An 18,338-nucleotide genomic window follows, 5' to 3' on the forward strand; every position below is an offset into this window, starting at 1 on the left:
CTGCTAAACTCCGGCTGTGATCTAGTTAGCCTTCCAATTTATATCGACTAAAGAAGGGATTTAAAAGAAATGTGTTTGGGGAGGGTATGGGCTGGATGTGGAATTGGAAGAGGACTTTTTTTCTCACAATGTCACAATCAAAGTACGTTTGTCTGATCTGTCAATCTGTCATTGCTATTCCAAAGAAGGAAAATGTGGAAAAGCACTTTCGAACTGTTTATAAAAGCTACGAAACTGACTTCCTTCCGAAAAGCGATCTGAGAAAGAGAAAAGAGAGGGAACTAAAATCGCAGTTAATCGGAGAGCTGTCATTTTTTACTCGGCTGAATTCAAAAGCAAAGGCAGACACACTGAAGCATCGTTCCGGGTGAGTCACTCGATCATTAAGCATAAGAAGTCCTTCCAAGATGGAGAGATGATAAAAAGAGGTCTTCGTTGAGACAGATGGCTAGAAAGAAATTCCTGCTGAGATTTCAAGACCCCTGGCCGGAGAAAAAGGAGTTTCTCCTTGTCATTAAACATGCAGAATACAATCAACTTAATAATGATCAATGGCCGCTTGACTTGGCTTTTTTTTTCTGATCTGACCAACATGTTGAACGAGCTTAATTTACAGCTGCAAGAAAAAGAGAACTCCATGCTCAATATGATTAGCTCAATTAATGCTTTCAAATGAAAAATTCAACATCTGTCTTTAAAGCTGCAGCGCCTTGATTTGGGAAACATCCAAAACGTCGCGTCAGAGCTGGAGACGCAATGGAAGGCGTGTGCGCAACTTGACAGCATACGCTACACAGAGCAGATTGAAAATTGCCTGTCAGTCTTTGACAGACGGTTTCAAGACTCAGCTTTACTTGAGCCAATCGCTACATTTAAGTGCTATCTATTTAGGGAAGATGTTGAGGGTGATTCACTCGCATCAGATAATTGCAACACTGTTTCACCTAAAACTCCTCTACAGTGGAGGATGAGATTTTGACAATACAGGATGACATTCAGCTGAAGTATGAGGCTCTTGGACAGTTTTGGAACTTACTCACAGAGGAAAAGTACCCAAACCTGAGGAAATTTGCTACGTCCTTGACTGCATTATTCGGCTACTTATTTATGCGAGTCAGCCTTTTCCCACATGAAGATTACTAAATCCAAATACTGTAATGATCATAAATGTATTGAATTGTTATTGTGCCATAAAGGTTATTCAGTTATGCAAAGTACGACAACATATAAACTGCTCAAAAAAATTAAAGGAACACTTTGAAAACACATCAGATCTCAATGGGAAAAAGAAATCCTCCTGGATATCTATACTGATATAGACTGGGTAATGTGTTAGGAACGAAAGGATGCCACATCGTTTGATGGAAATGAAAATGATCAACCTACAGAGCCCTGAATTCAAAGACGCCCCAAAAATCAGAGTGAAAAAATTATGTGGCAGGCTAGTCCATTTTGCCAAAATTTAATTGCAGCAACTCAAAATTGTACGCAGCACTTTGTATGGCCCCTGTGTTCTTGTATACATGCCTGACAACATCGGTGCATGCTTCTAATGAGATGACAGATCGTGTTGTGGGGGATCTCCTTTCAGATCTGGACCAGGGCATCACTGAGCTCCTGGACAGTCTGACGTGCAACCTGGTGGCATTGGATGGACCAAAACATAATGTCCCAGAGGTGTTCTATTGGATTTAGGTCAGGAAAGTGTGGTGGCCAGTCAATGGTATCAATTCCTTCATCCTCCAGGAACTGCCTGCATACTCTCACCACATGAGGCCAGGAATTGTCGTGCACCAAGAGCCACTGTACCAGCATAGGGTCTGACAATGGGTCCAAGGATTTCATCCTGATACCTAATGGCAGCCAAGGTGCCTTTGTCAAGCCTGTAGCGGTCTGTGTGACCCTCCATGGATATGCCTCCCCAGGCAATCATTAACCCACCACCAAACTGCTCATGCTGAATGATGTTACAGGCAGCATAATGTTCTCCATGGCTTCTCCAGACCCTTTCACTTCTGTCACATGCTCAGGGTGAACCTGCTCTCATCTGTAAAAAGCACAGGGCACCAGTAGTGCATCTGCAAATTCTGGTATTCTATGGCAAATGCCAATCGAGCTGCATGCTGCTGGGCAGTGAGCTCAGGGCCCATTAGAGGACATGGGGCCCTTGGGTCACCCTCATGAAGTCTTTCTGGTTGTTTGGTCAGAGACATTCACACCAGTGGCCTGTTGGAGGTCATTTTGTAGGGCTCTGGCAGTGCTCATCTCTTCTGTCTTTGACAAGTTTAGACCAATTTCTAACCTGCCTTTGTTAAGTAAAATTCTAGAAAAGGCAGTTTTTCTGCAGCTTAATGATTACTTGAATAAACATTCTATTCCTGACAAGTTTCAGTCAGGTTTCAGAACAAATCAAAGTGCAGGAGCTGCACTGGTTAAATTAGGAAATGACTTGCGGGTTGATGTGAACAGAGGCCGTGTATCTGTTCGTGTTCTCATAGACTTGAGTGCAGCATTTGACATCACAGACCACAGTATTCTTATGAATCACCATAGACAATAGGAGGGCCTCTCCGGCAGTGTCTTAAATAGAATTAGTCTTATTTAACAGGTAGAAAATTGTTTGTTAGTTGTGGTGATTATACATCAGAGACCAATGATATTGCATATGGAGTACCACATGGATCAATTCTGGGTCCTCTGTTTTTATCAATGTAAAGTACATGCTTCCATTAGCTCAGATTACCTTAAAGCATAAGGTGAGCTACCACTGCTATGCAGTAACATACAGTTTTATTTATTGAAAGAGCCTGATGACCATGACACTCTTGGATCACTGATCCAATGCCTTAGCAGTATTTCTGATTGGATGACTAGAAACTTTCTCAAATTAAATAAGGAAACAACAGAAATAGCGAGGATATTAGAAACCAACTTGATCCCTTAGATTTAAAAGCCAAGGCAGAAGTAAAGAATTTAGGGGAATCATTGACTCTGGCCTAAACTTTAAATCGCATATTAACCAGATTATTAGGTCTGCATTTTCTTGCTTAAGGAATACATGGAAAGTTACACCTCTTATAAATTTACAAAATGCTGAAAAATTAATTCACACTTTTGTTTTTAGTCGACTAGATTACTATAATGCACTCCTAACAGGACTACCCAAGAAAGACATCAATCTGTTGCAATTAGTGTAGAATCCAGCAGCCATAATCTTAACTTAAAAAAGAAAATCTGAGTATATCTCACCATTTTTAGCATTTTTTCTTTGGTTACCCGTGTCATTCAGAATTGACTTTAAAATAATACTAATGGTGTATAAAGCCTTAAATAATTTTGCTACATCCTATCCTTTAGAATGCCTGTCCCCCCTACACTCCAAGTCCTAACCTTAGATCTTCTAATGTTGGTCTTCTTATAATTCCCTGAGCTAAACTTAAAAGAACTGGTGATGTTGCCTTTTGCCATTACGCAACTAAAATCTAGAATACTTTGCCAACAGAAATTTGCCAAGCTAATATTTTGGAAACATTTTTACAACTGCTAAAAACCCATTATTTTATTTTGGCTTTTTCATTGCTGCACTTATGAACTCACAATAGACTATATGGGCATAAAATTATATTTTTCAGGGTGTCTTTTTACTTATTCTGTGGTGGCTACCTACACCAAAACCACTTGATCAGGGCATCATGCAGCTACCTATGATCATGGAAGGCGGCTACCTCAGCTTTCCACAATACCGACTTCATAAAATCCTCTCCTATGAAGCCTGGAAACAAAGCGGAATCAATTAAGAACATTTATGTTAGGTAGAATGCCTAGTGGGGGCTGGGGGGTCTTTTGACCTTGTAACCTCAGGGACAAGTCTTGTAACCATGCAGATTTTATTTTTATCTCTAGCCTTTTTTTGGTTTTTGTTTTATTTTTTTCTGTCCTCCTAGTATTCTGACATTATCACTGTACTCATCTTTAGAGTCTTACATCATGACACTGTATTTAATGACGCTTCTCTTCTACTTGATATTTACCTGTTTTTAAGACTGTTTATATCAGTGTTTCATAACCTCAGTTCTGGGGACCACCTGTGACTGCAGGTTTTTGTTCCAACCAAATTCCTAATCAGTGACAACACCTGATAGCACTGATCTCATTAATTAGCTGGCATTATTTTTCTTTTATTCTACATTCTGAAAAGCAGAGCAGCATGACTTTTACATTTATACGACATTTAGAAATATTTCTGCTTTTGCTATTGATTTAAATGCTGAACTCTCTTTTGTTGATTTCATTATATTTTTCCCTTTCTCTGTGCAGTTTTTCCCCTTCGTTGTATCATATTAATGACAATTAAAAATGAGCAGAGCAGACACGCTGGGAAACAATGCTGAATAATCAAAGGCTGCAACTACTTTAGTGTCAGACCCTCTAATTAGAAAATAATGGATTAATAAAAAAATTAGAACACCTGGAAAAGTAGAATGAAAACCAAGAGGAAAATATTGTTAAAAAGAAAAAAACACATTTTTCCCATTTAACTGATTGGTACATTTTTATATATATATATATATATATATATATATATATATATATATATATATATATATATATATATATATATATATATATATATATATATATATAAAATACCAAACTTAGTTTTCAAATTTCTAAATTGTTCCCAAAACACAGAACTTGGGATATAACACATCCCTTATTTAGCCCAGGAGTCCAATTAAAAACAGAAGCTGGTTGGAACAAAAACCTGCAGCCGCAGTGTGCCCCCAGGACCGAGGTTGGGAAACACTGGTTTAAAATTCATTGTTTTTCTTCTCTTTCTTTGTTACTAATTCTTTAATATTTTAGCCTAATTTGATTTGTTTTTCTTTTCTTGTAATTTTCTTATTGACATCTTGTAAAACACTCTAAGCTACATTGCATGTAAATGTGCTATAAATATATAAATACATGTTGTTGTGCCTTTTGCCCTGTGTTGGCTGGGATTGGCTCCAGCAGACCCCCGTGACCCTGTGTTTGGATTCAGCGGGTTGGAAAATGTATGGATGGATTATACTAATTGTACCAGGTGGCTCTGCCCACATAGTAGTGAAACAGAGCAGTGAGGAGGGCCTTGCCCGGCTGCCCACTCTTGATGTCACGCTTCCCCTGCAGCCTCTGTCTGGGATTGGCACGAATATATCGCTCCTGCAAGTGAACTATGATTCTTAGTGTGATGAGAAAAGTTGCAAATTCAACTGGAATGTTCAAGCAAATTATAGAAAAAAACCTGATCTAAATCTGTTAAGTAGTTCGACAGACATACAGATTAGAGAAAGAAGTTGGATTTTATATATACAGAGATGTATGTACACTTCAAGTGATGGAATGTAATAAGCATATTTCTTTACACATACAAAAAAGCTTTACAGCAAGCATACCTGATATTGGTTCATGAGAGTCAAGACTTGGCACAAATGAGTTTAATGACACATTTCTCTCCACGGCCCTCTTGTTCATTTGGTTGCCAAGATGTTCTCTAATACTGTGAAAGCTGGGCATCTGTTTTTCTTTGCTCTGTCTATATACTTTCATTTTGCTCATTATTTTGTTAAGTTGTTCGTTTGAGATGCCTCTGGATCCCTAGAAAAGACAGAAAAGTTACTAACAACATCATAAAAAGAGTATACTCAGCTGTTTGACATAAAATGTCTGTTTTTACGTTTTATCATGACACTTCCAATACATTTTGTAAAATAAAAATAACTAAACTAGGATTTAATGTATATTAAGCCCAGCAACCAATCACACTTTTTACTTTATATATGAATAGCATGGCATAGTTTAGATAAGATAAAAATATTTCTTCCTGCTGATTATTAATTGAATCAGGATAAATAAACTATTGTTAAATGACAAACTTCAATGAAAGGTCACACAGAATAATGTTGGTTTGCAGTCTTGTAGCCAGTGCACACTTACAATTTGAGGGCCACTGTATAGGTTTATTGCAATTATGAAAACTTTGAAAGTACTTTCTGTGATTTTAAGGATTATCAAGAATTGTTGCATTTTTCAACACTACTCTGTCATTTGTATGACTGTGATAAAATGTAACAAAGACATTTCTTTAAAATTGGAAAACAACTTAGGCTGTTGATGGGTACAAATTGTTCTCCTGTTTTTAAATGGACTATTACTTACTGATTTGACGCCTAAGAGTTCAAGCTTTTCTTCCAAAGTCTGCTCCAGTACAGAATGTATTTCCTTAGTCAAAGATGGATTTTTTCTTAAGGTATCAATCAGAAGCTTGTTACTACTGTTCCTTTTATCAGAAATATTAGGAGAATCTGAAAGAATGTAGGTTTGTTAAAAACAGATACAAAACAGAGAAAAAACATACAAATCCTGTCATCTGTAAAACACACCAGGCAATGACAAATTAAAGTTTACCCAAAATTAATCATGAACAAAGGAAACAAACATGCATTAAACTGATACTTGAATGTTTTCTGCATGTACTTTTTCTGAGGGGAGCACACATTCAGAGTTAAATCAGAAAAAGAGGATAAGAGAGGTGGAGAGGCAGTAGGTGTTGTCATTCTGTTGTTCTTACAAGGACTAAATTATGGGGATATAGGAGGGGGTTGAGGCCGACTATGGGTATCATATTTGTCTGTTTCCCCCACAGTCAGGAAGTTGCTGTACTGGAAAAACATTTCTGGTCCTAACTTGATCCTGCCTGCTCATCCATCCTTATAAATCCAACTTAACGTCTTGTCTAACCAATCACAGCTTTTGCCTTTACTACGTGCAGCAGTAGCTGTTGGCAGTGTGCTAACACACCATTCTGTTTACAGCAACAACTTAACATATGGGGTTTTACGCTTCCGGGACCCCAAATAATTTCTGGGTAACTTCTGTAATCTTTGTACAGTGTACATGTTAAATATGAATACATACTGTATGACATGAATGCAAACTAATTTACAGAGATGCCAACCTAACCAAACACAATGACAAAATAGTCAATAATCACACCAAAAACATACAGAAAGGGAAAGACAAACGGAGAACACGACCTATAAAATTAAACAGAAATCAGAAATGGAGCCTTACTAAGCAGCATTTGTGTCCTGTTTGGCCAGGCAGGGTGACTTTGCAACTTGTCAGCCATCGAAAACAATCTGAGCACAAGGGACAAATGTATTCCCCCACTCACCATCTTTCCTTGACTGCACTGTTTTCCTGTTAGAGGAGTCCTTGTCCTAACTTACCTAATGATGCTAAGGTCAGTTATCACTGCACTGATGTGATGTTTTAACATTATCTAGGGCAGGCATGTCAAAACTCGCTACCATTGGTGGGCCGCTTCGACTGCCATACGTGCATCAGCAGGCTGCACTGTAACAAACACTATTATACAAAGTTACTGTAGCTTTCTTTCCAATACTAAAAACTTTAAAAAAATGTAACACTTAAAGTTTAAAGAAAAGCAATTTATTTCCATACAATCTACGTACAACAGCATACAATTAGAGCCTTAGCCTCTTAGCTAGGTCCTTATATAGAAGTCTTACAGTCTGACATCTATTTCTTTTGTTCCGATACTTGGCATCTCTTGTTAGTAACCAGTTCATCAATATCAGGCTCGAAATCTTGTGCAGCTGCAACTTTTATGAGGGATCAAAGGTGCTTGACAGTAAGTCTTGAGCGGTGTGAGGTTTTGGTAGCTTTCATTAATGAAAACAATTGCTCACAAAGGTAACTGCTTCTAAACATAGAAAGTGATGCCAAACTACGGATCTGCATATGAGGGTGGCAGGTAAGCATACAAGCCTAGCACACCAACTTTGTTGTATTTTGCCTTTAGAATAGAATCTGATTGCAGTTCAATCAATTCCATTTGGATACTTTCAGGCGCATTCTCAACGTCGTAAGAGTATGGTGATGTAAACAACGCAAAGTCCTGTTTGTGTGAACTGAAATCATGAAAACGCTCACTGAATTTACTGCTCAGTAATTCAAGTTGGAAAACAAATACTCCAAAAATCAAATTTTACCTTACTAAGTTTACTTCAACGTTTATATTGTGAAATAAGCTGATATGCAAAAAGCCCCCTGACCTACACTAATTTTACAAACTCAAAATCACAAAAATTTGTTAATAAACAACTCACCGACTTCTTGCATCCACTTCATATCTTCAGCTGTAGTCTGCACTAGCTGTTCGTTACAATACTAGAACAAAATTACATAAAACTAGAGCAAAAAAATGTGAAATTATGCAAGCTACTACTGTACTACTAATGATGTTCAGTTTTGCCCAGTGGCCAGTCTCAGCAGCCCAGCCAGTAGTGTAGCCTGCCAGGCTGCTGCAGCCTAGCACTTCAGTTGCGATGTCATGGCTCATTAACTTTGGTCAAGGCTCGTGAGGGGGTGGGGGCAGTGTCATGCCTAGGGTATCAAGGAGCTGACGCCGCAGCTGTAACTATACTGGCAGATGACGTTTTTGGTACCGTAATGTCAGTAAGAAAAGTCAATAAGTAACGCTGAAGATCATTAGCAGAATGATTAAATCACAAATAACAGTAATCATTTTGTACAAGTTTAGTGCTAACTAGGATCTGTCATGTGGGCCGTGTGTTTGACATGCCTGATCTTGGGGACATCCTCAGAACTACATCCAGGGTGAAGAACACTTACAAAGAAAGCCCTAGTGCTGCACTTGCTGACCAAGATTTTTGTTTCTGTATTTCTGAGTCCATTACCTCAAATAAAGGAACAAACACACATCAAGGCCTGTTAACTGCCAGCTGCAAGCAGACAGTGTCATGCCTGCTGTCCAAGGACAAATGTTTTTCTTTTTAAACCAGTTCTTTGCTACCCTCTGGCCTATTTTGCCAGGCAAGCAGCTACACAGCACCATGTAGAATGTAGTAATTAGGAAAGATAAATGCATTTTAGTGAAGAAATACACTTTGTTATTCTTCTGTGAATGCCCTTCTGTTTTTGACTATTGCATACAAAGCCTACTTGGTAATCACAAACATGATCATCTTGAAAAGCAGCTTCAAATCTGAGTTAGGCAGGACATCTGTGCTTATTCTACTGACACGCTAGTAATGGCATGAACACAAAACAATTTGTTTAGTTCCCTATGTAGTGTCATTAATATGAGTAAGTAAACACTGCATGTCTAAGTGATTCTAAAGAAATATGTCCATGAATTATTGTTTAAATTAAAGCACAAACATGCTTATGTTGCACATAACCACAAATGATAACTGACATATCTGGTAAATGATGAGAAAAAAATTAAATAACCACTTAAGGGAACACTCCACACAAAAATATGTTTTTGTGTATGTTGCCTACCCCATTTAGTACTCAGGCCAAGAAAATGTTCAATTTTATGTTTTCATGGAGAATGGACATTAACAATGTTTCTGATAGAGCAGGAGCCAATGGTGTCCTACATTGGACAATAGCAAACAATGTAAAAATGTCCATGGGAAAAATCTTACATTACCCATGTCACATAATCCACATGTCAAGTCATCCAACTGTATTCTCACAATGTGCAAAACACATGTATTTTTGGCTAAAATACTGTTAGATATATAACTGCAGAACATGAAAGTAAGTCCAAAAACCAAAAAGTTCTTCACACAGAGTCATGCTTTTGAACTGAAGGTCTACCTCTCCCTATGAAATCACTGGTCCTGTCTTCAATTCAAAAGTGCAATTCCATGTGAAGGGGCCCCCTGCCTGTGCACTACTTTAATTTTCAGGAGGTATTTATTTAAAAAATGACATGCCATGTAGATTATACAACACAAGTGACTAACGTTTTATATGGTTTGCTGTTGTCCAGTGTTGATCGCCATTGGCTGCCGTTTTATCAAAAACGTTAAGTTCGTTCTACTGTACACAAATACATGACATTACATTTTTTTTCTTGGCCATCACTACAAACTACATGGGGTAAGTAATATATAAAAATAATATATTTTTTGGGTGCAGCATTCCTTTAAGTGTATTTCTTCTCAAAAGCAGCCGCCTGTAAAAATTATAAAGTTTCTTTTTTTGTTATTATTAATGTTACCTTCATCCTCATCTGAAAGCTCTTCTATAGGCTCCAGTATATGTTGAGACACTACATGCGCTAGTAATTAGGAAAACACAAGACAACAGAAAGGCAAGGATATAAACAGAAAGAGTAAGCCTTTTTTCAAAGAAAATAAGAATAGCATTCACCCATTCAAGCTAATACTGTACATTTAATGCATGCTTATTTCAAAGAATATTTAATACTTTGCAATAATTATGTTTGCACAAAGTGTTTAAACCCAACATTCTTCAAAATTAAAATAACCTTAAATAGTATGTTACTGTAGTTATCCTACAGCGCTGTACCACAACATTATGAAATCACTTATTTCATATTATTTAAATTGTTAAGCATAGTGTAAAATATTAAATTACTAATTCATCCAAATCTGTGTTATCTGACAGCCTTCAATATGACATCAAACCTTTTCTGTGCAATTTGGCGAGCTAACAAGGTGGCTCCATGCAGTTTCATCGAAGTGAGCCTGATTGAAGTACATGGGTCCCCTAGTCCTTACTAGTAACCAACATCCTAAGACCCTGATGCAGGGGTGGCTCTTGACAAGGATTTTGAGGTTATTGCTACTCAGGAAAGGAAATCTTGATTTCCACCAGGACAGTGTGCAATTGAGGTTGAAATGAGAGAAGAGAAAATGACTATTATATAGATACATGAAAATATCAAGAAGATTTGGGACTTGGGTTGAAGTTAGAGCTTAAGGGGAAGTTCTGTGCTCAATTATGAAAACTACCTGAAGTGTGTTTATCAACTATTCAGTCCATAGGTGTAACCTCTTGAGAATGTATAGTCATCTGTGTTGGACAAGTAAGTTGATTTTTTCTTATAGTATTCAAAAAGTGGACCTTTACAAAGACATTTCAAGATATTTTATTTCTAAATATGTTTTATTTTTGTGTTAAAACAGACGGTTATTTATTTGGCTACTAAAAATGTATCTTGTCTGCTAATGTTTTGATGTTTGCTTAAGAATTACCTGAGTTTTTGATAATTAATTTAAATAGAAAGTGCAAATAGCTCTACCAAAAGCTGTTTCCGAGTTAAAAAATCATGCAGTGCTTTTGGCTGTCATGTATGATGTCAGAAGTATGAGCTAAAGCAGCTGATTTGAGAAACACAAGTTTAGTGTTATGAACTTTTGGCTGTGTACAAGAGCACTTCTTATAAACCCTGTCCACAGTTACACCAGCACAGCTCACTATAGCGTCCTGACTCTAATAGCAGAAAGCTCTGAAGGCACACTTTGGAGTCAAGAAATTTAACTGTAAAGAAAGGCAAAGCTGTCCTGGAGACTGGATGGCCACATCATACCTAGATTCTTAGTTTTATAAGATCAGTACAAAGATGATCAGAGAGGGAAGAAAGGAGGAGGGAAAAGTAATGTCAAGAATGCTCTGAGTCACTGCTGACACCTCAAGCAATAAAAGAAATGGGCCACTTGCGAAAGACTAAACACCAAGAGGTACCAGGCTCAATGGTGTCCAAAATTTTTTTGATCTATAATACATGAATAAATGCAGAATGTCTCTCCTGCCTGTTATGGTCTTCCCTCTTATTGCTTTAGTTTACAGGAAGGGTAAAGTGCAGAAGTACAGTACCTGACAGCATGATAAGAGTATGGGATTTTACACATTTATTTAAGGTCTACATAATAAAGTGTATTAAGTTGAATAGGTTCACCCACCAGAAAACAATCTGGCATCTGGTCATTACTGGTATTTGTAGTAGTAACCTAGGAATTTTCACAAGGGGTCTTGAATAGTAGTTGAGTGGCAAGATTTCTACAAGGGATTTTTTTAAAGTGTTACTTTCAGTTGCACTACCTGGCAACTTGACTCACATATCTACAGTTCTCTGCAACTGTTTCCCTCGTTGAGGATAAGTCCAGGATTGGGTAAAGAAGATTATGGACCATTTTCCTACTCTAAAATATTTGTTTATTTGTTTTTAATCCCTTTCAGCTCCAACGTCATTGGAAAATTGTAACACCTTATCTAAGGAATGTAATTTACTCAACCATAAGCAATGATATTCCATACAGCTAATTATATGATCTAAAATTTCACAAGCATTGTGCTGTATACATCTTTTTTCCTGCAATCTTTTTGTGTGGACATAGTAAATCAAAAAAGAATCACTCAACCCAAATTAAACTTTACAAAGTTATTACCACTGTAAAATGCTAGAAGCCTACGGATCTTGAACAAAATCACGCCATTCTTTTTTTTAATGCAGACACAACTAAATATACTAAACATTTACATTGGGACAATTGCTGACAGTTCCAAAATTTTACAACACTAGCTTTATACAGAGACAGTTGTGCATTGAACACATTATTTATTTTATTTTCTGTTTCTTGGTGTTAATATATGCCATAATTATCGTGCATGCCAGATATTTTAAGTAGTTTCTGTTGTAATTTATAGGGTTTCTGTAGGGTTTTTTAGATAATCTTTTGAATCATGTAGATTAGTATTATCTTTAAATGTAACAAACTTTAGTTATAACTTTATCTAAATTTAGCTATAAATTAAAACCTATGGGCTCATCACTGAAACCTATGATACATCAGTTTACACCCAAATGTTCATGACAAAATAATCTGTTATCTTCTGTGCCTAACCCAATTGTGCACCCATCTGCATTCCACTCCCTTGAATGCTGAGATAAATATTGCAGTATGCTGCTCTATAAACAAAACCTATTTTTTATTATACAGTACAATCAGCTGTGCAACCCATCTAAGACAGGCTGAAATAAAGTAATCAATGTAGGCCCCAGTGTTAGCATTTGCAGTGCACCATGCAATGCACATGTCTTTGTTATATGCCACTAGCTGAAATACCCAACATTGCCCGGGAGGAAAATATAGTTTTTTTTTTTTTTTTAATTGTCTGAGAAAAATATAATTAGAAAAAAACAACAACTTTAAAAATAAAAATAAATCAACAAACAATAAAGAGTCACTAATGTGCTTGTCTTGTGGTCTTATATGTATGTTATTATCCAGATGATGCTTGGAAACGGCCAACTCTATTTAATTTCAAAAGTAACAGGGACGCAGTGCTGCTCAAACATAAAGAATGCCGGCAGTTGCCTCCAGTTCGCCCTCTGGTGGTTGTTCTGAGTGTAAACTGAATGATAACATGCATACAAGACCGCAAGATCACTCCCAACCTTACCCAGAAGGGGGTGGGTTAGGATTGATTTCACCCTACAGTATTTTTAGTCGACCAATGAGAAACATGTGTACCAAGTTTCATGAAAATCTCTCCAGTCGTTTGGAAGTGATGCTGGAACATACATATATACACTCACACATACATTGACTTTTATATATACAGATTTGCTTTAGGATTTATAATAGCTGTGTTAATGTTTTTGATGTTCCCTCCGTTAGAATTTAGAGATGCAATGCATTTTATTACTAAAATGTTTGTGATGCACCATGTTTTGGAATAACAGAGTCATGCCAAACAGACATACACACAGACACTCATCCTTTTAGGGTGGGTTCTAGTATATTAAATAAATACTAGCTACCACATGTCAGATCAATGTTGGCTATCATGTAACACAATTGCACATGATTGTTATTATCTTGTTCTTTATAATTTATTCCAATAATTTACCTATGACAAACATTTTCATGGGAGTAAAATGATCTCTATATGCAAGGTACACATGGCCTGAATGAAGTGAGGAGCTAAGTGCGAGAAAAATGTATTAGGTTAACCACAAAGAGGTCTCACCTGAAAGTTACAGCTATATTATTGTAATTATTATTGGAAAGGTTACGTAACATGTTTTAAAAGGAAGTAAATACAATTAAAAAGTGGCTGCACTCTATATTAACACTTTGAGGGCTGAATATTTTTTTCAAACTTTTCCAGTTTTCTGAAAAGCACACAATGCATTAGTTTCACACATAAATCAAGACTGCTGTTGGCGCCTGTTCGGCATCCCTGGCAGCAGTGGCTGTGCAGGGGGGGCTCAATGGCCAGCAGGGATGCATGTCGGGCTGGCTACCTCCTTGTCTTCGCACAGCAGGTGGGCGATGGTGGCAGTCGCAGTGTGACGCAATATGGTTTGTACCATTTGTCATCATAAGTGGTGGTTCTCCTAGGCGAACGCTGCTGTAGGCATATCAGCTACACAAACATGTTCAGCACAACGATCAGCTGGGGACCGATAGGCTGATGCTGGTACTTCACTTTTGTTTTTGATATCCATCTCCAGATCATTTGCATCAAACTCAGAGTCCGAAAAGTCAGAGTCCGATTCAACGATAATACATAAAACTCTATGGAGTATTTTGCTTTGTACAATTTAGTCTCAACAGATGTCAATGCCTTTCTAGTGGCTGTTTGTTCTTCACTACTCGTGCACATCAAATCAACAAAGCTAACTTTTCTTCAACCAAAGAGACTCAAACTAAAATGTAAGGACGAGTTTTGTCACAGTTTATAGCCCATTACCATTCTCTACCCCTGAATTTCGACAGAAGTCAACATCAGCCCTGCAAGAGTTAATACAGTAGCTTTGCACACGCTATACAAATGTGAAGAAAACAAAGACTGAGAGCACCAACAGAAAACCCCTGCAATATTTCAGAGTTTGCTTCATGTGAATTGATTACATTCATATTATTTATAAACATTCTTTTTTATGAACATTCTTTATGCACACACCTACATTATACTGCATTTTGCAATTGTCTGGCCAGATCTGAAGACTTTCCATACCCTTCTGAATTGTTACTATTTGTCATTTCTTGGTGTCACCTACAAGTTTCATAAGCTCATTCACTGTATTTGAAACTACTGCATGTCATTACTATGCAGTCGTTTAGGCAAAGTAACAGACCTAGCATGCCATGATAGCACCACCCCCATTGTTTTAAAAATGAAACACACTTTAATATTTTGGTAATAAACAATGCAACACAAATTTCAATTGATTATACTGAATGGCATATCAATGATATTCCCGACACAATTTAGAAAAAAATACCCTGTTTAAAAAGCAGAGGGATATAAACAACACAGTTTCGAGCAAGAAACATGGTCAGAATAGCTGTCTCTTAATTGTTCATATCAGAATGTTATTTTAAGCTTAAAATATAAAGTATAACCACGCAGACATAAAAGTATGTTGCGTCACATTTGTGAAAAGTATAAAAAAGAAATATTTTCAGTTGTTTACCTTGCCTGGTATACACTGTAGGATTGACTTGAGGAACTTGAGGAGCTGAAGTAAGAGCTGGAAATAAAATAAGAATGATATTTCATATTTGATAATTACACAGAAATGTAATTATAATGCTTACTTTATACAGATGAACCATAGATGAACATGAGATTATGGACGCAGATAATCAGAAAGTGAAATAACTAAAAGAAGGACTATGAATCATGATATTACAGTATATAATATTAACAAGATATTCCCTGATTTTTCTGTCCAAAGTACAGACCCTTCTGCCCCAAAATAGAATAGGGAGAATATAGAGAAAATGATTTTAAAAATAACGTGATTTAAATGTCTTTACTGCAACAGTATAATTATACCACACCTTTTTCCTGTTTTATTGATACAAAACCTAAAAACGTTTTGACTGCAAGCAACAATAATGGAAACCCAATTGTCAAAATGCAGCTACAGATGAAAATGATAACTGTGGATTTTTGTAGCTGTTTTCTCTTGATGATATAACTGCTAGACATTGAGAAAATAATTTCAAATTGACATAAATATGAAATACCATAACATAAACTCAATAATCACAGACTGAAGTATAGAAAACAGTGCCATAATTTTGTCTCACTTTACTTGCTCCACTCAAATGTTTGTTGAATTGTTGATGGTAGGTTTACTGGATAAACAAACTATAATCCTAAATTCAGGCAGGCTCATTTCTTTTTGTGAATCATTTGTGGGTTGTGGATTAGCTGTCAAAAAAAGAATCCAACCCCAAACATGATGTGTGTGTGTGAGGTTGGCAGCATGATGTGATATTAATTTTTGCCCTTATGTTTTGTTGAATATAATTTGGGGTATTAACTTACCAACAGGGCATTGAGTTTGTCATACGTTGTGACCCTGAATTTAACAGATGGTTAGACTGGTGGTTTTCAATTTCAGTCCTCTTGGTGTAGCTGGTGGTTTTCTTCACAACTAGTTTTTTTCTTTTATTTACACTCATACTGCAATTATAGATAGCCTACTGTTACTTCCCAGTTTCTATTTTTTTTTTTGTTTCAACCCAGATATCTCAAACTGTTTATAGTATTTTTACTGAATGAAGTAAGCATTGTATATCTTAATTTTAATATTTTATTATTTAATATTTTGGTTCTTCAATACTGATTACTCCGAAGTACCTGCCACCCTTTAGCATTCAGTTTTTGCTTTGTGCCCTCTCCCACCAAAACCTATCGTCTATAGGGAAGAAGTGAAAGCTTTAGATTTGTCAAAAATTTAAATCTCTTGTTCGGGTCCCCTGATACTGAAAACATCAATATCTCGATGATGGGTGTGTGTCTGTCTATGTGTCACAGTTTCTTGAAGATGGTCTAGAGCTAAAACAGCTGGACGGAAAAATACCAAACTCGAAAATTAAGCCTGTTATGAGATGATGATGTGCTGATTAGATTTTGAGTAAAATCATGCAAGAGAAGAAGGCACTCTAGAGGAATCTTCAAATACTGTAATTCTGTAATTATTTGTGAATTCTTCTCATCAATTTCTATCATAATGACCTATTTTATGATCAGAAAGATCAGCATCAGAGCATTAAACAATTGCAATTGTTTGGGCAACTTAGTTTCTAGGGCACAAAGCCTACTGATGCTCACATCCAAATTTTTTGTTTTTTTCTTGTGCACTGGTGCACAAAATACAAGATGAAGCCATACCTATGGAAATCATCTGATTGTTAGACAGTGCAGAATTGCCTAACTCATAAAAGCCAAAAGTTACGCTTGCAGTCTGAAGCCCTAGAAGATTCTCTATAATATAATAGAGAGAACTGGAACACAAAGCAAGTGATCACCTGGATGTTCTTATTTTTCAGTTTCTTCTGAAGCACAATACTAATGAAAAATCTTAAAATCCATATAACACTGATTGCATTTCTTTCAGCCTCAATTTCCACAATACATTATGTATTGTTACTAGTTTTCTGAAATACTCTAATTTCAAGTAAAAGATGTTCATAAGCATTTTGTTGTATCCAGTGCACCAGTTGTTTCCCTGATGATGCATCTGCTTTAGTGCCAAATGGTCCATCAAATATGAAACCACAGTAGTAATTAAATGAGTGATTTCAAGCAGACAATGTTTGCAACGGAAGCTACACAAATGGTATAACTGGCACAGCCGGCACACTTGTCAGTGCCGAGATGAAGCCCTGTAAATAGGAAATGCACAGCACTCTCGGATAATTAAGTGGGCCAACCTGTCTTTTTGAACAATAATCCGTAAGAGACAGTTCAGGCAAACTGAAAGAGAGAACACTTTTTGTTGTTATTGTAAAAATACGAAGGCTTCCTCTTTGTTCTAGTAGCAAGATGGGTTTTATTTAGAAAATGCCCTTGTATTAATTTTGTAGTTGATGTATTTATTTAGAAGGAGAAAGCATTCCAGCTCCCCTGTGATGGACTGGCACCTTGTCTAGGGCATTGTTCCTGCCTTGTGCCCTATGTTTTTTGGGTATAGGCTCCTGCTCCACCACAACCTTGCTCAGGATTATGTCGGCTTAGAAAATGGTATGGTAAGAATTCCAGTTAACATGTCCCTTGTTAAATACATATTCTTTACCATCAGCGCCCTCTTGTGTAGCCAAGGTAGATAATAACATTCAATTTGAGATGAGGCATGTTATAACTTTAAATCTGCACAAGTATATTCAGGCGTTAGACTAATTAGCAAAAAAATCACATGTGATTATTTAGAACAGTTGACTGCTTAAAACAAGCTGAAAAATGCTGTAAAGGCAATTTTTTTTAGCTACCATGTAAATAAATTTTCTGAACTGTATGCTGTTTTTCTCCATGGCTTTACGTAGTACATGATAACCAAGCAATTAAATATAACTTTTTACATTATAGTGCGTGAACTTACGTTTGACTTCTTTTTCTTTTTCTGGGGGTTTACAAGACAGCTGCTTAATCTAAATAAATGAGAATTAAAAAGATATATTATA

General features: G+C 36.6%; 1 protein-coding gene across 5 annotated transcripts in view; it reads right to left on the bottom strand.

Annotated features, from left to right (window-relative positions):
• Positions 1–18,338, bottom strand: part of dzip1 (DAZ interacting zinc finger protein 1) — an 83,573-nt gene that overhangs the window by 25,397 nt on the left and 39,838 nt on the right. For 4 of the 5 annotated variants that reach the window (XM_039745395.1, XM_039745396.1, XM_039745397.1 and 1 more), the window contains exons 9-13: positions 18,257–18,305; positions 15,338–15,394; positions 10,106–10,165; positions 6,202–6,347; positions 5,439–5,640 (exon numbers count right to left, since the gene is read on the bottom strand). In XM_039745395.1, coding sequence (XP_039601329.1) covers positions 5,439–5,640; positions 6,202–6,347; positions 10,106–10,165; positions 15,338–15,394; positions 18,257–18,305 — 514 coding nt within the window. The remainder of the gene's footprint in view (positions 1–5,438; positions 5,641–6,201; positions 6,348–10,105; positions 10,166–15,337; positions 15,395–18,256; positions 18,306–18,338) is intronic. The other variant, XM_039745399.1, reaches the window with a different exon arrangement.

This window comes from Polypterus senegalus, chromosome 2, assembly GCF_016835505.1.
Source record: "Polypterus senegalus isolate Bchr_013 chromosome 2, ASM1683550v1, whole genome shotgun sequence".
NCBI lineage: Eukaryota > Metazoa > Chordata > Cladistia > Polypteriformes > Polypteridae > Polypterus > Polypterus senegalus.